This window comes from Ambystoma mexicanum, chromosome 10, assembly GCF_040938575.1.
Source record: "Ambystoma mexicanum isolate Mex_15411 chromosome 10, UKY_AmexF1_1, whole genome shotgun sequence".
Lineage (NCBI taxonomy): Eukaryota > Metazoa > Chordata > Amphibia > Caudata > Ambystomatidae > Ambystoma > Ambystoma mexicanum.
Genome location: NC_090932.1, coordinates 1,551,576,790 through 1,551,598,121, shown reverse-complemented (window position 1 = coordinate 1,551,598,121; position 21,332 = coordinate 1,551,576,790). Strand labels below are relative to the sequence as shown.

The 21,332-nt window shown below is 48.0% G+C and overlaps 1 protein-coding gene across 6 annotated transcripts in view; it reads left to right on the top strand.

Moving 5' to 3' along the window:
* Positions 1-21,332, top strand: part of EIF4ENIF1 (eukaryotic translation initiation factor 4E nuclear import factor 1) — a 386,373-nt gene that overhangs the window by 102,685 nt on the left and 262,356 nt on the right. For all 6 annotated transcript variants that reach the window (XM_069619809.1, XM_069619814.1, XM_069619813.1 and 3 more), the window contains exon 6: positions 5,644-5,845. In XM_069619809.1, the coding sequence (XP_069475910.1) occupies positions 5,644-5,845 (202 nt within the window). The remainder of the gene's footprint in view (positions 1-5,643; positions 5,846-21,332) is intronic.

Sequence of the window (21,332 nt, the reverse complement as noted above, 5' to 3'; positions counted from 1 at the left end):
GCAATGTGTGACACAATCAATCTCCTTCAACATGCTCGCCCAACATGAGGCAGCGGAGGGGGGAGACAAAACGTTACACCCACAGCCTCCATGTATAAACTTGGCAGCTTGGCTCCTGAAGTCATAGTTGAGTTGCTTAAACTACCTCAAAGGTGTATTGAAATCTTCATAAACCCTAACACCAGACACTGTTTATTTAACAAATGGAAAAGAGGTGTAATATGGTGCTAGTCAAAACATTTAATATTGAATTTACACCATCTTCACTACATGCTCCACTTACTAGTCTCTGGCCTAAGTATTCAACACCATCGTTCACCTAGCAGCTCTGGCAGCGTACAACACTTAACAAAATCTGTCCTAGTGAAAGGTCCCTGTTAAGGCTTCCATGGAGGGACTTTACCCCCATTTCCAACCCACCTCCAGGGTGGGATGTCGATGTGGAACTATAAGCGCATGGGTCCTCCCTTCGAGCCTATACACAATCCAGCCTTAAACACCTTACTTGCAAGACTGCTTTTCTGGTAGCTATCCCCTCATAAGAAGGGTTGTGAACTACAAGCTTTGTCAGTGCAAGGCCCTTTCTTTGTTCACAAAGACATGTTGGTACTAGGACCACACCCAAGGTTTTCACTTAAGTTCATATCCAAGTTCTATGTTAACCAATCCATTAAACTACCTGTTTCTTTAAAAATTGTTCACACCTCTGCTGAGAATAACCTCCATACACTGATGTAAGGAGAGCAGTCGTCTACTATGTAAACAAGACCAAACTGCTAAGAAAAACAGATTGTTTGCCTCCATAGCACATGGCGGAGAAGGCGATCATGTTTCTAAAAACACCATCTCCAGATGGATGGTGAAATGCATACAGCTCTGCTACTACCTACAAACAAGATTGTCTTTCACACCAAGAGCTCACTCGCACAGGAGCTACTTTGGCCTTTTCTGCAAACGTCCCTCTATAAGCCATTTGCAAAGCAGCTAAATGACGTCCCATGCATACTTTTTCTCGCCATTACTGCATTGACACAGAATGTAAAGCAGATTCGCAGGTGGGACAAGTGGTGCTAAACCTAGATTTGCTGCTGTACCTTCTCACAACCCACCTTCTCCAGACACTGCTCGCTAGTCTATGCATAGCATGTGGTCTAAGCAGATCCACAAGCCTCAGAAGGGAGACATTACTCGCCGTGATATTTCTGATGCTTGTAATTTAGATTGACATGCACCCAGCTTTCCTCCCTGTATAGTACAAGATGGATGTTTTCTGGCTTTATCTACGCTTGGCTGCTTTATTATATCTGTACTTGAGGTAGCATGAAGTGTAGCGCATGTCAAACAATATGAGGGACCTTGCTGCGCAGTGGACCATGGGTACAGGAGTCTTGCCACTAGGGTAGTATCACTGGCTCACCCTGTCTGTCTCTGTTCGAGTTTTGAAAACAAATACTCTGCAGCTACCACTGTATATAGGCCTATGCATAGCATGTGAATCTAAGCAGATGCAAGCATCAGCTACAATTAGTGAGTTATGTATCCCATGTAATTTAAGTGTGTGATTATTACCGTTAGTCATTTTTCACTATTTGGCCATAAGTAAAACGCTATTTTATACCGGTTCGTAAGTGTGTACCTTGACTATTTCATTGTATACTCGCTGTGGACCATTTCCAAGCTCACCGCCTTGTGAGACTTAGCCTAGACCTCTCTCCCTGCTGCCCTGAACTTGACTACAGCTCCCCAGAGTTGTCCACATCACAATATAGATTGGCCTTCTATACATCTGTTCACCAGGCTAGAGTATAGAAAAATCAGTCTCCAGTTGGGACCATTATTATGGTGAAAAGCACTATACAAATGACAGAATGAATATAAAACTCTGAGCACTTGGGCACAATGTTAAGCAAGATTGTATGCAGTACCCCTTGGGTGCACTACAACAAGCCTGACCTCCTGGCAACAGGAACTCAACCTTTGGTAGTAGTCTGTACTACACAGGTTGGTAGTGTGATTGAGCAGCCAGGCTTATCTAAAGAGGGGTCAGTGTGAGATGTAGGGGAGTTGCACAGATTCAGTGACAAGTATTCAAATAAACTCTTACACACTGTTTCTTGAATAAACAATTATTAATTTCAATGGAAGCATTCTTCAGAAGGGAGCAATATAACAGTAATCCACAAATATAATTAACAAAAGACACTCTTGATCTCTAAATCGATGAGTTTCGTTTTGGGATGACCCACAGACATAACCTACACCCCCGGGTGACTTCAATAGCTAGGGTGCTGGGGACATTCATATATCATTGTACTTAGAATTATTTAGGAGTAAGTTAAAGGAAAGGGTTATTGGAACATAAGAGACCACAAATATTCTCAGTCAGGCAAATCCTTTCAGATCCCCTCCCAGTAAGTCATTCAGTGGAGCAGACTAAGCCAAAGTCGATTGGCATAAGTCTACATGCTGAAGCACTTTGCAGGTAAGAAAAGTCTGCACACTTTTAGATGTCTTTGAAGAAAGGTAAAAATCAATGTAGGGTCACAAGCTGTTTGAGTCGAAGATGCAAGCAACTCTACAGCATGAGGGATGTTCTCTCAGACTTTTAAAGTACCTTTGTATAGAAGAGAGTGCAGCAGATGACTTCTGTTCCTGAGCAGCTCTGCATATCTCACTGTTCCTGAGTCTGTTGTGGGGACAAGAGGGATGACTTCTGGGGACTATCTGCAAAGAAGTGGCTGTTCGGTGTTTCAGCTTCTTGTGTCTACTGCAAATAGCAGCACTGCGGTTCCTGGCTGTATATGGGCTTTCCTTGCCTCTGGAGTCCTGCACTCTGTTGGGGCTCAGGCCCGGTCAGTCCTGCTTCCTGGGAGTCCAGAGGATCTTCTTGGAGCTCTTGGCCAGCTTAAGAACAACACACAATCTGGTGTTCCTCTCCCTGGCATTTCGGTTTCCAGCAGTAACTCTGTGGAAAGTTAACCAGCTCAGAGAATGTCCAGGTGGCTTACTCTGGAGTTGATTGGTCCCACCAACTCAAGGGGAGAGGTCTGCCTTGCAGTGGCTTCTCTGGCGATACAAATTTGGAGTTTCAGCAGAGCAGCAGGGCTTCACCGGGCAAACCAAGTCTAGGAGTTGCAGCAGGCGTCCTTTTCAGTTCTTCGGTTCCTTGGTCCAGTGGTCGACTCTGCCTTCCAAGCCAAAAGCCTTGCCTTTTATTCAGTTATCTCCCATTCATTCCAGCTTAGCTGTCAGTCACCCAGCAGGTTGGCTGTTTTTGTTGCAGTCAGCCGGCCAATCACTAGAGTGTTTGTGTCTTCTAGGAGACTAAGCACAGAGTTTCAGGTACCTCCTTCACGTACTGCTCACCAAACAGCCTGGAGCCAGCAGCGGCCTTCACTCGTGAATCCCGCCAAAGGCAAAGCAAACAAAGGGACCAAACCCGGTTTGGCATGCAGAGTAAATCTCGAAGGACCTTTCCACAAAGAAATGGTGAAAAGACTAGGCTATTTTGACACAGTAGTTTAAACCACTGCCACCAGCCAATCAGTGAGGAAAGGGTAACATAAAATGTTACATGAGAAGCTAGACAAAGGGGATACTAGGTAACCCCTCAGCACCCTAGTGTGTTGGGTCTAGAAAGTGACAAAAAGTAGTCAATTTCACTTTGGGAAAAGAGGTGTTTATCACAGAGAAAGAGTTCGCTGTGTCACTACACTGAAGGTGCTGGGTGACCCAATGTAAAAGAGATGCCTATGGAGTTTGTCAGACTCCACAACCAAAATAAAGTGTACAAATGTACATTAAAATACATGTTTGGGGGGAAAAGGCCTCTCTCCAGGTTAAAAAAAAAAATCCTCAATCCAGCAAAGATGCTGGGGGTCTCTAAGGTAGAGGGAATTAGCACATTTATGAATTCTCCTTAAAACACAACTACACATGAGTACATTGGGATGTTTGAAGGACCTTGTACCAGTTTAGACTGTCCTAAACCAAACCTGATGTGCCCATCAGCAAAACTACCATGTTTGATTCAGGATCCACACAGACTGCAGAAGAAAGTGTCTGGGGTAGGTCTGTAGTAGCACAATGGCCACCACTCAAAGGGCATTAGGCTACTAATGTGCTTAAAAAGCATTCCCCTGGCGTGGCCAATGCAAGGTTGAGCTGCCACCAACCAGAACTTAGTACCCGCCATGAGGCTAAAATTGAGTTCTTACTGGTACCAGGGCATGTGTGCTTTATATGGGCTGTCAAAGGGTACAAACCTGTTGCAATGATGGAGATGGCAGTGTTCATTCGATGTTACTGTTGCCTACAAAGTAAACAAATTGTACACCAGTAAAAGCTTTAGTGGACCCACAATTGGGCAAAGATGTTTTAAATGTTTACAACCCTGCTCTTGCATGTAAATATGGTGGCCAGTATGAAATGGCATGATCACATGAACTTGTAATGAACAACAAAGGGCCTGTAAAATGGGGCTTTTGGTGGCATCAGCAAAAATCCGCCTTTTTAGAGTGGGGTGCAGGGAGACTAGATTCACCCACTATTGTAAAATGCATGGTGTTGGGTGCAAGTGAGTTGCAATGCCCTGACAGGAGAGCCTGATGTGCTGTCTCGTGACAGGGTGTCTGTACCCATCTCAGAAGACTTTCTTCGTAGGCCTAAATGTATTGGGCATCAATCTAATGTTGGTTTTAAAATGGAGAAATCCAAAATAAAAACATTGCAAACCAATCTAACAATAAATGTGTTACTTAAACTCTCCAAAACAATACACTTTCAGTTTCTAACCAGAAACGGTATTAAAATTGTCATTAATACGACCAGTTCATCAAGATGAAGAATTTGTCACAATTCATGATATAACTTGCTGCAGCTTTGCATGTCCCCTTATTCCATTGGCTTTACACAGAGCTCATCTTCGCACTTCTACAAATTGTGAACATATCAACAAAACTCTAGTCTTCCACACACTGCAATGTACATTTGCATATCATACGCATATTTCCACTTGGGCTAAATCTCCTCCCATTAAGACAGCAAGCTAATGAGCAATATCCACCTTCTCCAAAATGGACATGCAACCTTCACAATCTCTGGTACTCTATTCTTCAAATAGAAGGTGAGGGGAAGATTTCCCATTTAACTCCTCTCCCCATTCATACGGGTTTACCATATTACCTTTCCTAAAATATTTTTTTAGTAATTGGTTGTGCTCCCTCCCAGACTGTTTAGACTATTGTCTACACAATTTAGAAGTCATTCATACCATGTATATTGACTGCACCATTGCAATTTCAGATATGGCCATGGTTACAATTTACACTTTTATTAACCGAAGGCCACCGATCATTCTTTAAACAGTAATTCACATATCTTATATTGGCTTTCTTATAATTGAAATTCTTGTTTTGGTGCACTTGCCAGTGTAGCTGGTGGTATTAGGCAGTCATCTAGATTTTGGTAATCCTGTAATGCTTCAAAAGGTACACAACTGTTTTTCTTTAAACTAATAGTTCCACAATGTGTGTAGACACTCTGGGCAACATGAATAATTGGACTGCTAGGATTCTGTTATTTTCAAAGGGTAGTACTTTATCCCAGCCCTAATTTTCTCCTTTCTCTGACTCTTCATTCCAGCGTGACTATGGCGATAGCAAACGGGTCTTTGGTGAACGCAGGCGAAATGATTCCTATACAGAAGAGGAGCCCGAGTGGTATTCTGCTGGCCCAACAAGCCAATCTGAAACTATTGAGCTGATTGGCTTTGATGACAAGATCCTAGAAGAGGACCCAAAAGGACGGAAGAGAACTCGCAGGCGCACCATATCTTTGAAAGAAGGTGAGAAGGCTAACTAGGTGTACGTAAATGCAACAGTGCTTTAAAGTACCCAGGCCAAAGCATAAACCATGTTCACAAAACAGTCTTTTGAGGGGATTGGGTCCTCCGACGTATTCCATATCTATGACAGTAATCACCACAATTGTGCTGCTTTGGAAAATCTTTCGGCGTCGATACGCTGTCCTCGAGGGCCTCCGTCGAGCTGACGTCACCGGATGTTATAAGTAGGACGCACAACACCCGTAGCCTCAGTTCAGTTTTTTCCGCAAACGTGTTCGCTTCGGAGATCTCAGCGTGCCTCGGTTCTTCTGAGTTCTGTTCTTTCGGCTCTTTGAACCGGTTTGTTGTGCATATTTCCAATGATGTCTTCATCTTCTTCCACCTCGCAGACTAGTTTTTAAGTGTCGGGACTGCGGGTCCAAGATGTCGTTGACTGATTCACATGACACCTGTCTCTGGTGCCTCGGAGGACCACGACACGGATGTCTGTGTAGACTGCCAGTTGCTTACATCGAATGCCTTGCGGGAGCGTTGGAAGCTTTCTGTGGGTAAGGTGGTCAAGCCCTGGAAAGTCGAGCTCGACTGGGCTTTCGACTGACAATTCGAGGGGTGACTCTCCGCATCGTCGGCTTAAGTCTGGGGGGGGAATCTCGGTCCAGGAGTAGGTCCCGCCATTCCTCTGCCTCTTTGAAGCACTCACGGGAGCGCTGGCATCGGTCGTCTTCCTCATCCGAGGACTCCGCCTGTAGGCGTGTAGCTTGTCCCAACAAGCATTCCACTCCTGCAGAATGGGATTCATTTCGGCAGAGGTTTGCGCTTTTTCAGTTGCAGGGCTCCAGTCCGTCCGCGCAGTCGAAAGACGCAGGTCGTGACCGTGCTAGAGACTCCACTCGCATGCCTTTGGGCTCGAGCGGTCATCGTGATCTCCGGGCACCTTGGAGGTCCCGGTCGGACAAGGATTGTCGCTCTAGACCTGCTCGTTCCAGGTCCCGGCCCTCGAGACCGTTGGAGCCTGTGAGGTCTTCGAAGAAGACATCGATGCCTTTGTCATTGAGCGACTCTCTCGAGGCTCCGCCTCCGAGGAAGCAGTCTATGCCATCGGCACTCAGGCTATCGATGGACTTGCTCGGGGCTCTGCCCTCGAGGACTGTCAAAGCTGTCGGCGCCGCGCTCGACGCCGATTCCATCGATGCCTTTTGAGGCTGCTTTGTCGGAGGTACCCAGTGGCACGGTGGAACCCCCTAGAAAGGCTCTGGCCAAGGCTAAGAATGTCTTTGTCCCTTTTTCTGTGCCCTCATTCCAGCCTCTGGATTATATTTCGGAGGTGGATGGAGGGTCTGAGGAAGGTATGGTTCCTGAGGAGGTACCTGTCGAGATTTTGTCTAGTTAGAGCCAGATTGAAGACCTGCGTCAGTGGTTGCACGACACCAGTGGTCTGGACACCTCTCTGGAGGTGGAGTTCTGTAGGCCTTAGCCTGGCACCCATGCCGAGTCCTCATACGGTGCCTTATGCTGGTAATGGAATACTTGGTGGTCTGCGCCACCAGTGGATTTTCTGCAGGATGACCCGACTGATATCCTCCACCAAGGTCCTCCAACTGACATTCCATATGGCCTTGCAAAGAAGGGTGGCAGCGGCTTGGACTGCTCTGGAGAGTCTCCCAGCAGTGAGCAGGTCTGCTGTGAAAATACCACCCAGCCAGTAGCGACCCCCTGCTACTTGACCACGCACACCACTCTGTGGAACTGTTTTGTTGGCGGCTGATCATATTCCTGAAGGGGAGGAATGGGATAGTTTTCTTGCTATTGTGCAGGATGGCAAGGATGCCATGTGAGTCCATTTAGTCGGATCTGGACATGGCAGATTGTGTCGGCTGGTCCATGGCAGCGAGCATCATAATACGCAGGTTTGCCTGGTTGCAGAAGTCGGGCTTTGCTCCTGATGTGCATGCCCTTTGATGGTGAACACCTTTTTGGCAGCAATGCTGACGAGAGCCTTGAGGTTGTAGACCTCTAAAGCTGCAGCGTAGTAGTTGAGCGCTGCAGTTCGCCAACCTCCGCCTTTTCGTCCTTGGGGACAGCAATGGAGGGGAGGTTCCTTTTGATATTACTCATCCTTTGTTAAATCGGGAGGAGCTGCAAGTCAAAGGGGCCACCATAGGAGTGCCAGAGGTGGAAAACGGGGTACTCTAGGTGCCAAGGCCGCTTGGGCAGTTGCCTCTTTATCCTCGGGCACTGCTGCAGTCGCTTCAGCTCAGTCATGAGGCCATGTCCCATGGTTCGCTGGTTGGGGGAAGGCTGGCACAGCATGTTGTAGAGTGGTGTGCCATTACTTCAGATGTGTGGGCTCTGGAGATCATAGCCCATGGCTACTGTCTTACTTTCCGGTATAGGCCTCACGACAATCCACCAGGGAATCTCTGAACAGTCCGGATCCGCTCCTTGCGCAGGAAATACACTCCCTGCTGGAGAAAGGTGCCATATAACTGGTGCCTGTAGCGGAGAGGAACAAGGGATGGTATTCCCCTTATTTTTTTTATTTCGAAGAAACACTGGGGATTGAGACCCATCATGGACTTGCACGGTTTGAACAAGCTCCCCAGGACAAGTTCAAGATGGTTACTCTTTCCAAAGTCCTCCAGGCCCTTCAACTTCAGGACTGCTTGGTGTCTCTTGACCTCAAGGACTCTTACTTTCATGTGCCGATCCATCCCAAGCACCAAGCACCCGTGGTTCGTGGTTGGCGACTCGCACTTTCAGTTTCGGGTCCTGCCGTTCAGATTCACCTCCACCCCGAGGGTCTTCACCAAGCTCATGGTGGTGGCAGCATATCTCAGGAAAGGGATTCACGTTTACCCCTACCTGGACGATTGGTTGATCAGGGCGCGCTCTCCCGAGCAAGTCCTGGATCATCTGTCTATCAGCTGCCACTCCCTTCACAAGCTGGGCTTATCCCTCAACTTGAAGTCCCACTTGACGCCAACTTAGCGGCTCCAGTACATCGGAGCAGTGCTCGACACGTCCCTGAGGCAGTGTTTTCCTCCCCAGGTGAGGGCTCATCACATTCAGCAGATGGTGCACAAGGTTCAACATGCCCAGAGTCTCCCGGCATTGGAGTTCTTGAGGTTGCTCAGCCTCATGGCATCCTGCATTTGTTTGGTGCCAGAGGCCAGGTTGCAGATGAGATCTCTGCAATGGGCTCTCAAAATGCAGTGGTCCCAGTCCTCTGGCAGGATGACTGACCTCGGTCAGGTGCTGCCCTCGGTCGCCCAGGACCTTCTGTAGTGGGCCGTCTAAGGCAATCTGATGGGGGCTCCATTTTGGCTACCCTGGCCGGAGGTGGTGATCGTGACGGACGCATCCCTCACAGGATGGGGAGCTCATGCCAACAAGTTGATTATCAGCGGTCGTTGGTCTCCAGAGTCCTGACTCATATCAATCTGTTCAAGCTGAGGGCCATCAGGCTAGCCCTGAAGACTTTTCTACCGACTGCGAGGAAAGAATGTCCTGATTCTGACGGACAACACAGTGGCCCTGCACTACCTCAAGAAAAAGGGTGGGGGGGCAGGGTCACTTCCTCTGTGCAGGGAGGCGATGCAGCTCTGGTTCTGGGCCTTGAAATTTCGATCTCGGCAGTTAATCTGGCCAGAGATGAAAATGGGACAGCAGACGCTCTGAGCAGGCAGAGCACAAAAGCTCACGTGGGAGCTGGCTCAGGAAATTCTCCTGGAGATCTTTGCCCTTTGGGGGACCCCACAAGTGGATCTCTTCGCCTCCAGGGTCAACCCAAAGTGCGAAAAGTTCTGCTCGTCGGTAATTTCCTCCAAGAGGAGCCTAAGGGGACACGTTCGTGGTCCTGCCCACTGCTGTAACCGTTTCCAGTCCCCGTTATCCCGCAAGTACTACAGAGGTTTGGTTCCCGGATGATCCTCATTGCTCCGGCATGGGCCCGGAGGACGTGGTACCCGGACCGTCTCAACTCGTCTATCTGCCCTCCACGGTGTCTTCCCTACCAAGACGATCTGCTCTCATGGGAGGGGGGGTGGGGAATCTGGTTCTCCATCCAGAGGTCCGATCCCTCAACCTTCATGCTTGGCTTCTGAAAGGTTGAGCTATAAGGATTGGGACATCCCTGAAGACGTGATGGAGGTGTTGCTTTCGGCCAGACGGCCGGCAACAAAGTCCCTGTAGCGTTGCTGTTGGAGGAAGTTCTGCGACTGGTCCAGGGTTAAGAATGTGGATCCTTTTTCATGTGACATTCCTGTGGTTCTGTCCGTTTTGCTTTTGTCAGCCCACAAGCGCCTACAAGTGGGTACCATTAAAGGTTACCTGGTGGCGCTTTCAATATTTAAGCGCTTGTCTGAAGTTCCCATTTTAAAATTCCTTAAATTTCTCAGTTTCTGAAAGGGCTCACTAATGTGTTCCCGCTGTCACCTTTCCAGGTGCCCGGTTGGGATTTGAACCTTGCTCTTAAATTACTAATGGGTGCTCCATTTGAGCCTTTACATTGTCCTTTGAGACTTAACTCTTTTGCGGTCACTTCCGCTTGCCGAGTGAGTTACAGGCACTTTCAGTTAAGCAACCCTTCACTGTGTTTCATAAGGACAGGGTTGTCCTTGGGGTTCGTCCTTCCTTTCGAAAGTGGTGTCGGAATTTCATTTAAGACAGCTCATTCTTCCGGCATTTTATCCTCCTCCGCATCCTGGTAAGGAAGAAGAGCGGCTCCATATGTTGGATCCTAGGAGGGCTTTAAGTTTCTAAATTTCACGCATGTCCCGGGACAGAGTGGACGATCAGCTCTTTATAGGTTACACTGGAAGCCGTTTGGGACAAGCTGTTACTAAGCAGACTTTGTCTAGATGGATTATCTTGGAAATTTCTGAATATTATCGCTTGGTGGGAAAGGACCCTCCGGTAGGCTTACGGGCCCATTCTACTAGGGGTATGGCCGACTCTACTGCCCTGCAGAGGGGCCTTGCTAACATCTATGAAGCAGCCACTTGGGCTTCAGTCCATACTTTTGTAGGCAGGATCTGGCCTTTGGCAAGGCAGTCCTTTACTCTGCAATTTGATTGGGCATTCTAAATTTTTATATTCTAAATTCTTTCCCTCCATACGTTGGTACTGCTTTGGGAGTCTGTCATAGATATGGAGTGTTGGAGGTCCCAATTCCCTCGAAGAAGTTACCAGGTAAGAGTAACTTTCTTTCGATGGGATGGTCTGACGACTTATTCCATATCGTTGCCTGCCTGCCCCGCTACAGAATCTTATGCGATTGCAGCTTACGTTTCCGCAAGGCTTTCTGTGGTCGCACTGGCAGAAGATTGGTGCCACACGTTCTGGGGGAAAAAACTACAACTGAGGCTACGTGCGTCCTACTTAAACATCCGGTGACTTCGGCTCGACGGAGGCCCTTGAAGAGAGCATATCGATGTCATGGACGCAGACGCCGAAAGATTTTCCGAAGCAGCACAGCTGTGGTGATTACTGTCCTAGATATGGAATACATTGTCGGACCATCCCATCGAAGGAACGTTAACAGGTAATTTATTCTTCTCAAGTAAGACCATATCAAACACTTGGTATAGGACGCAACTATTCATGCAGTCAAACCACTGATTACTTTCAGTTATACAAGGGTAGTGGACTCTAGTAGTTGTGTATTGACACCCAGTTAAGCAATCACTTAGTAAACCAACCTATGGTGTACCAAAGTCCACTTTTCTGAATAGCAGAACAATGGAAACCTATAACCACATTCAGGATACGTTGTACTAGGTGAGTAAGTCCTTTTGGTGTAATATACAATTACAGTTGCTGTTCAGGTCAGTGGAACACAGACTAAGCTAAGTATTAACTTTCTAACTTATTTTAGGATGGGCCAAGGCAGACCAAGATGAGTAAAACCCATTTACTTTTTTAAAGGGGCTACCGGCAACTTAAAGTAAGGTATACACCAAAGACTGTTTTGGCATCTGTATAAAACAGACCAGGCAAAGCAAAACCCAATGTTAATTGAAGAAGAACTCCATGTTTCAGGTAGGTAAAACCCAATGCAGATTTACATTAGACAAGCTATACAGCAGGTCGGGGGGAAGCAAGACCCAGTTTGTGAACATACAAACCAATATTCTGAGTGAAGCCAGCAGCATTACTTTTGGGAAGAGGTGCAACCAATTCAGTTGAGTAAAATAACCTTACATATACTTTACAGAAGGGCACAACACATTCAACGTAAGTAAGAACTTTTGTAACTTCTCGCTGTTGGGGAGAATTCTCAGATGTTCTAATTCCCTTCTACCTTAGAGACCTCAGCTCTTTTGCTGGAATTTCAGAATTTTAGCATTGGGACACAAAGCACCCTCAGTTCAGTGACAGGGTAGTCTCTTAGATTTTCCAAAGGTTTAAATACCTTCTCTTGGTGAAACTGTTTCCAAGAGCAGTGAAGTGAAATTGGCTTAACTTACGTTTTATAACTTACTAGACCATTACACACTATCCTACAATATGGTGCTGGAGGGATTACTTGGTATCCCCTTTGTGTCTAGTTTCTCATGTAACATTTTTGTTACCCTTTCTACCATGAATGGCTGGTGACAGTGGTTTACTTTTCACTACCATTGTGTTTTTACCGTGAGCTGCGATTGCAGCCGCTGTAAGGCACCTATCGGTGCCTATTTTGTCAAAATGGCCCCAGTGGTCTTTTTTTGCTATTTCATTGTGGAAAGGTCCTTGAGATTTACCAGTCTGGTCCCTTTGTTCGGTTTGTCTTTGGCGGGATTCACGAGTGAAACCTGCCTCTGGCTCCAGCGTGTCTCGCAGGGGCAGGAAGTGAGGGAGGTGCACGACATGCCCATGCTTAGTCGCCTTGGTTACAGGCATGCACCCAAGTGTGATTGGCTGGAGTGCTGTCCTTCGAGGACAGCCACCCTGCTGTGTGATTTAATGAATGGGAGAGTCGACCACTGATACTGGAAATGCATTGGAGGGACGGGGCCCTCCCTGTCCTCCTGTCCTTGTTTCATGTGTGCTCTGGATTTTCTGCGCAAGAGTCCATGCTCTTCCTCTTTTTGGTTTAGTGTACAGACCCTTGGGATACCCTTATGGCACCCCTGGCTGGAGGTACAACCCTGTACCCCCCTAGTGTATGTTTTTGGGCACCTGTGACCCACAGAGCAGGGTATGGGCTGATGGTAGCTCCATACTGAATTTGACAGGTTCGGAGTATCCTCCATTTTGGGATACCCAGGCCCTGCCATTTATAATCGGTTGATTCCTGATAGAAGACGAGATGCCCCCTGTGGCCTCTTGCTTTCTATTGCCTGTTAGCTTGTTTTTCCCAAAGTCCTGGGAAGCCCTGACTCTGTCCCTTCCCCCTGACTGGCTGTTGGGTGGAAGTTCCATATATGGTATTGTGGGGAAGTCCAGGCCAGACTGGCTGGAGCCTTCCCAGTGACTGTTGTGGTTGCACCCTTGGGACCTGGGTGAATGGAGTGTGACCAATATGCACTTCTTGTTATGGGTGTCGGGTTTCTGGTATGTTATACAGTGAATGAGACAGCCCTGCACGCAACTGATATGAATGCAGTGTGGAGTGCTAAATGGCGGGGTACTTGTCCAATACACATTACTTGTGAGTGTCTGGAGGGACGAGAATGGCTTGAATGCACTGTGTCTGGCTGGCTGCCTGCATGAATGCACTTCTGAGTGATTGGTTGCTTGAGTGGGACCCAACAGAGTGAATGACAGAACAGTATATCTGGGGGCCCCTCTCACAGCTAGAAATCGTGCAGAAGCTGATACTTGATGCTTGACCTTGAAGCCCACTGGAAGAATTGCTGCTGCTGTCCTTAGCCAATCTGAAAGCTGCTGTGCCTTCGAGGAACTGATCCAAGAGGACCTGGCTGCGAGACCTCTCCCCGAGCTACAAGGGACCATTGTGCACCAGCTGACCTTCGCCAAAGCCGATGACTGCTTTGTCCCGCCAGAGCAAGTGAAGGCTGCTGTCGACCGAGAATCCACCAGTGGGTTTCCTGCCACCTGAAGACCAGAGATGCCGATGTCCTGGCTGCGTCAAAGTTATTCGACTCTTTGCATCAACAAACTCTCGTCGAGGTGCACTGCACACCTCAGCTTGTAGGACGTTGTCGACCGATCGTCCATTAGCACTGCAAGAACCAAAGCTGCTGCCTCAGTGACAGTTTTCACCTAGTTCGCCGAATCTCGACGACCCGTGGCTCCTGCCTAAAGGGAGTGCACTCGAGGGCCCATCGACAACTCATTGAACTCTACAAACTCTATGAAACCAGGTACTTTGGGGTCGTGGAACCTTTTTAGAAGGAATCAAGACTTTTGCAAATAATTGGACTGGCTTGTCAAATACATGTTTACAGGTTGCCCAGTTGGGGGGGAATCCTTGAACAGAACTGTTTCTAGGTAGATGGACTGTTTTGCCATTGCTTGATCTTACTTGCTTTCTTTGTGGCTATAAATGATTCATTTTATCTGATTCGTATGCCATTTGAACTGTTAGCAGTTGGTGAATATTACCATATAGACCTGTGCATATTTGCCATTATAGTATTGCCAGAGTACAAGTGCGATTGTGTATATAACGTGAACCTTATTTATATAAAGACTGTCTCTTCACACAGTGTGCCCACATTCCTCTGTGGGTGCTTGGGTACTACACTACTAGAACCAGCCCGGCCTGTATCACCTCATGAGGGCTTACTCCTTGGATGCTCGACTGCGATACCATAATGGAGCAGAGGCACAGAGCAACCTAGCAAAGATTCTCTGACATATAGAGAGCAGGAGTACAGATGCCCCCAATTCCTGGCTTGTCTTACGGTTCGCTGTCGCCTGACCCATCATCTGTGTCCTCCGTCTGAGGCCTAACACAGTCCCCCACTTGCTTGGCGCAGGACCTGGAGGGATGGCTTCCAAACCTCTGATCAAGGCAAGGCCCCCCTCACGGGATGTTCAAAGAGTAACTCAAAAGGGCTGAAACCAACACCCTCTTGAGGTACCGCTCTGTAAGCGAACAGCAGGCTTGGCAGGAGGAGATCCCGTTTCCACCTTAGGGGCTCTTCCAAAGCACCTAGCATGCCCTTGAGTTTTATTAAATCTCTTGACCAGACCATTGGTCTGGGGATGGTAAGAGGTGGAGAACTTGTAGGTTACCCCACACAATTTCCACTTGGTTTTCATGCAACTCAACATGAAGTTGGATGCTCGGTCAGACAACTTCTTTAGGAATCCAACACTGGTAAAAATGCCCAGGAGAGGCCTGGACAGACCCCTTCCAAAGGGGTATAACCTCAGGGTACCTGTTGGCATGATCTACCAAGACAAGGATGAACTGATGTCCACCTGAAGTGGGACGATCAAGGGGACTGGCAATGTCAATGACCACACTCTCAAATGGTGTGCCAACCACTTGCAATGGCTGCAGTGGGGCAATGACACTGCCTCCAGTCTTGCCAGACTGCTGACAAGTGGGGCAGGTCATGCAGTGGGACTCCGCTTCTACTCCCATCCAGAGCACGTATAAATGGGCAGAGAGCCTCTGCTTAGTCTCTTGGTACCAAGATGACCAGCCAAGGGCACCTCATGCGCCAAGTGCAGTAGGAAAGGCCTGTAAACATGGGGTACCACCAACCTCTTGAGGGCACAAGGTTCAGGCTTAGGGTGCTCACTAACTAGCTCACCCTTCCAATATATCTTGAATGACCTACGCACTTCTCCCTGTGCCTGGGACAGGGCCTGTTTACTCAGACCCTCAAGAGTGGCACTCTCTGACCCTTATAGAAGTCAGCCGGGGAGGGTCCCCCTTCAGCCAGCAGGTATTGAAGGTCTTGGTGATCCTCTGGGTTGAGCACCTCTCCCGCAGGAGGGTCTTCTGCCTCGTTTCCCTCAGGAGTTGAGTTTGGGTTTACCACTGGAGCCAGCCCGTCCAGAGCATGAATCTCAGTGGGTGCTGCCGAAGCAACAGGAAGAGAAGAGGGCCCCCTTCGCAGAGGAGGCCCTCTTACGCTTCTGTCTTCATGCCTTGGTTTTCCCTGTCTGTGGGGGTACCTGATCGGTGTGACCTGTTATCGGGTGACCGCTGCAGCAGCCATGGGTAGACCATCCGTGATCATCCCAGTTTCCACCAAATCATTGCCTAGCAAATGTAATCGGGCACGTTGTTCTGAACCAGGACAGGAAGCTTTCATGTATGCTCTCCAATCGTAATGTTGACTAGGCTACAGGCAATAATTTGGGAGGCCCACCAGCTAACCTGGTAGTTCTCAGAGGAGCACCTACATAGTCCTCCTGCTTGAGCAGGGTCCCGTCCACCGCGTTCATGCTTGACCTAGTGTCTCTAAAACCAGTAGAAGGCTGGCTATTCAAGAGGACACTTCTCAAAAACCTACAGGTGTTTTGTGTGATTGTCGCCAGTACTTTGGCATACAGGCCCCAAGGGACACTAGGGAAATCTTTACAGGAGCACAGAATGTGATCCCTGTAAAGGGAGGACATTGGCCTCCACCTCAGGCATGGGTAAGGTAGGTCAGGCTGACAGCCTGGACTCCAAGTGCCTTACCGTTAAACTTGGGGTCACCCTTCTTGTGGTCCAGAGCCCCACAGTTCCAACAAGTATCAGGAATGTGTGGTACAGTCTTGGAACCACTGGGGGCCTGCTTTGCAGCAGGTGGACCACTACTTACTCCCACCCACATAGGACTTAACCCACTAGGTTTTTGGTCTTAGAGTAAGGTTTTGGTTTACTTGACTGTTATTGCTTTTGGGACTCCTCGGCCTTCTGAGAGGTACTCTTCGCTTTGTGCTTACTACTGGAGTCCTTACGGGACACCCTGTGGGAAACTCACTTTCCAGCCTGGCCAGCTTAAAGGGATCTAAAATGTTCTGGTCAACATACTGATGCAGCTCTCAACAGGCTTCTGGAAAATGCTCAAACAAAAGGTGGGACAATTGAACCAAGGTTTTCACCTTGTATCCATCCATCCATCAACCCCATCATGTTCCTATGTGCAGCACTCACCCAGTCAATCCAAGACTCATTAATTTCTTAAAATCCCTGAACCTTTTAAGATATTGGGTAGGTGTCTTGCCAAACTTGACAATCGAAGCAGATTTCATGCACTCTTACTGACCCCTTTCTTCCACACTCAGTTTCAGAATACAGTCATACCCAGTCTGAGGCACTCTGCTCTCAATCTCTCCCAATCTCTCCCCATCATGGATTCCACAAGTCATTTCAAACACTTCAATTGGAGGATATCTGCATTCTCTGCATACACAGCAACCAAATCATTCATAAACTTGGTGGCTGGGGACCTGACTCTCTCAGCTGGTTTTGCTGAAGTCTCAATTTAGCTGAATTTTCTGGTGTTTAGTGTCCCTGTCTTCGAGGATCACTTGCTATGCTAACTCCTCTTCAATTCAGTTTCTATTGCCAACTTTTTATATTGAGGCTAACTGTTCCTGCTGTAGCTCCAATTTTAAAAGGTCAATAGTCGGGGCTTCCCCCTGGAGAGCAGTGCTGGGGTTCGGAACAGAAGCAGCAGGAATGGTGTTCCCAGAATCTGATTCAATAACAGCCCTAGGGGCAGGGTCCTCATTGGTTGCATTCCCCCCCTTCAAGAGCTTCAAAATCAGTCTGGTAGTCCACCATGGCAACTATTGGCTCAGCCTTAGACTTATCCTCAAAGTCTTAACTCCCTGGCTTCACAAGCACTCTGGAAAGCCTCTGAGCTCATCCTAGTCAATTTACCATTTGCAATAGATTCCATTGCTTGTAATGTAGTTATCTAGTACACAACTAAACCTCAGTTTACAAAGTGTAGACCTTTTGTAAGTGGCAAGGTTACACATTCTTAAAATCATAAGCCTGCCACCAGTGTAAAGACTGGAGGGCGGGCATCTGTACTCCTGCTCGCTATATGGCGGAGCAGAGGCACAGAGCACCCCAGCCAAGATTCTTTATGGTAGTGCAGTGGAGCAGCCAAGGCTTAAGCTCTCGGGAGGTGATGTGAGCTGGTTCTTAAGTACAGTGTAGTCCCCAAGCACCCACAAAGGAAAGTCCACACTGTTAGTGGAAAGTCTGTGTCACAATAACACTTTTTACTCTGGCAATACTATAATGGCAAATTTATACAGGTCTACGTGGTACCACTCAACTATCGATTCCTTGGAAATGCATCAACTACTAACGGTTCAAATGGCATTCAAATAAGATTAAGATGAATTGACGATGGACACAAAGAGCAAGTTAAATCAAGCAATGGCTGAACAGTACCCTGTCTACCTAGAGATGGTTCTGTGCAGGATCCCCCCCCAACCTGGGCAAGCTGTAAATAAAACCTATTTGACAAGCCCAGTCCAATTATTCTCAATATAGTCTAGATTCTTTCTAAAAAGGTTCCACGACACCGAAGGACCTGGTTTCATAAGAGTTCTTCGAGTCGTCGACAGGCCCTTCTTGAGTGCACTCTTAAGGCAGGGGCCACGGGTCAAGATTCGGTGAAGAAAAAGGAACTGTTGCTGAGGCAGTAGCTTCAGTTCTTGCGGTGCTCATTGACTAATCATCAAACGTCCTGCAAGCTGAGGTGTGCGGTGCACCTCGACGACAGTTTGTTGCCACAAAGTTTGACCCAGCAAGGGCGTCACGTCGTCTGTGTCTCTGGTCTTCGGGTGCAGGAAACCCACCGGTGGATTCTCCTTGGTCATTGGCGGCCTTGATATTCTCCGGCAGGACAAATCAGTCATCGGTGCTGCGCAATGGAGTCCTTGTTTCTAATGTTTTAGTCAATGTAGCAGTGCGGCTCTGGTCAAAGGTTTGTCGACTATGATGGACTTCAATGTCTGGACACTTCGCTTTGTGATTCCCCAGTGATCCCTGTCTCCAGTCGGCAGCCTTTCGAGGGTCTGACTTCCAGGGAGCTGTGGCAAAGGTCAGCTGGTGCCGATGGTCCCTTGTAGCTTGGGAAGGTCTCCTAGCCAGGTCCTCTTTGATCAGTTCCTTGAAGGCACAGTAGCTTTGATTGCCGAAGAACAGCAGCAATTCTTCCAGGGGGGCTTAAAGGTTATCAACTTCAGCTTCTGAACGATTTCTAGCAGTGAGAGGCCCCTACGTACTGTTCTGTCTCGCTCTGCTGGTTCACACTCTGGCTGCCTGCTTAATGCCCTTCTGAGTGATTGGTTGCCTATCAGGCAGAGTGCATTCAGGCTATTCTCACTCCAGACACTCTCAAAAAGTAATGTCTTTTGGGACAAGTACCCAGCCATTTAGCACTCACTGTGAATCTAGAAGTGTGCCCAATAGCCTATCTGTGAATGTAGAGGTGTGCCCAATAGCCTCTTTGCACAGATTGTAAGGGCATATAACCCATCATATCTCACCAACACGCTTACTCTCTCCTTACATCACCACTCAACTAGAACACAGGGATACTATGACACCATTCGGTATAACTGTTCTCATACCGACATTCGCCGCTCACTCCACATCATTCTAAGTAATCACTGCTGGTTACACCCCCCCCAGCCAGGCGTTCTCCTCGGGCCTAACGCAGCCACATCTGATCTGGATAAATCCTGCCAGAACGAACACCTACTCCTGACCTCTCAACCATCACACCTACCGCTAGAAAGCAGCTATTACACGGATACCGCACGAGCTGCACACATACCCGGTGCTCACACGCACCTTTTGACTCTCTCTACTGATATGAACTTCGGTTCCCAAGGGTGTTCAACCTACCAGTGCCTTCAGAGCATACCAATGGTATATAAGGCGCTATATAAATGCAACATAACCTAACTCCACACTGCATTCATACCAGTTTTGGGTAGGGCTGTTTCATTAATTGTATTACATACCAGAAACCCATAAGAAGTGCATATTGGTCACTCCATTTGCCCAGGTCCCACCCGAAGGCTGTACCCACAAGTCACTCTGAAGGCTCCAGCCAGGACTGGACTTCCCCCACTTCTGCCCCCTTTTTCCAACGATCCTGAGGTACTAGCGAAATATCTTTAAGACTACCATTTCCCAGGCCATTGACTCTGTGGCTCCCCTTACCCTCAAAAGCCAAGCGTGCCAATGCCTGGTTCACCCAGGAGCTCCTAGAACTACGTGTGACAAATGGTTGCACTATCTAACTGGAAAATCAAACCCAAGGAGACCACCCTAGCAGCCTTCAAAGCACTATCAAGACCACAACTGCCATCAAAGCTAAAGTCGCATCCAAAATCTCTAATGCCAAGTCAGGACCAAAATAAATATTTACCATCTTCAGAGAGCTGGCGAACCCTGCCCCCTACCCTCCTAAAAGATGAAGCATTGTGTAATATTCAGTCAGCCATGTTGGACAGACTTGACACCCAGCACTCCAAAATCCTTGCTCACCAACTAGCAATCTCTAATCTTATAGCCAACAGCCACAGCACCCCCCCAGCTACCACTCCTTCTCACTCTCCTATGTTTGAATTCAAGGATGTGACTGTCCCCGACACCCCTCAAATCCATCAAACCTTTACTGCAAAGGATGCCTGCCCAGCACAAGTTGACGACTGCGCTGCCTCCCTTGCCCCTCATCACGGCCTTCATTAATGCCTCCTTCCAGTCATGCCATGTCCCAACTAGACTCGAAGAGTGGGTTTGTCTGCTCCTTTAAAAAAAAAAAAACCTTCCCTTGACCCTTCGGTCCTAGGGAACTACAGGTCCATCACTACTGTCCCCTTCTTAAATACTTGACAAAGCAGCTTATCTGCAAGTGCAAACATTCCTAGAAAACCACCTCCTTGGTCTCGGTCAGTCAGGGTTTCGGCCACGATATGGTACTGAAACGGCCCTCCTCGACCTTAAGAACCTGCCTTTGACGTGGTGAACCACAAGACCCTGTACCACCACTGCTGCCAACTTTTCGCCTAGTAATTGCAACTGGATAACCTTCCTTCAGGATAGAACAATGAAGGTATTCTCCGAATCCTCATGTGCCACCCCAGCATCATTAAATGCAGTGTTCCCCAGGGTTCGTTCATTGCTCCCACCTTGTACAACCTTTTCACCAGACCTATGTTCAAAATCCTGTATGCCCTGGGCATCTGCTGATGACACACAGGTACTCATTCCCCTATCGGGCGATTACGGGTCAGATTCAAACACTCTTCAATCCACTCCTGGATGGCAGCTAACTGGTTATGCCTCAATAGTGAGAAAACTGAACTTCTGCTGATTGGATCCCCGTCCACCTTGGGCAAGCTGGACAAGCAATACAATTGCTTCTCTGACAATATTCCTGTCATGGTGGCTCAGGCGATCAAGACCATAGGCGTTTACCTTGAACCTAACCATGGAAAGTCAAGTAAACACCATTGCATCCTTTGGCTTATCATTCTAAATTAATCAACTCAGTTGGGCTGTTCCTTTCCCAGCAAAATTGTCTCACCATTGCGAGGGCAATAATTGGCTTGA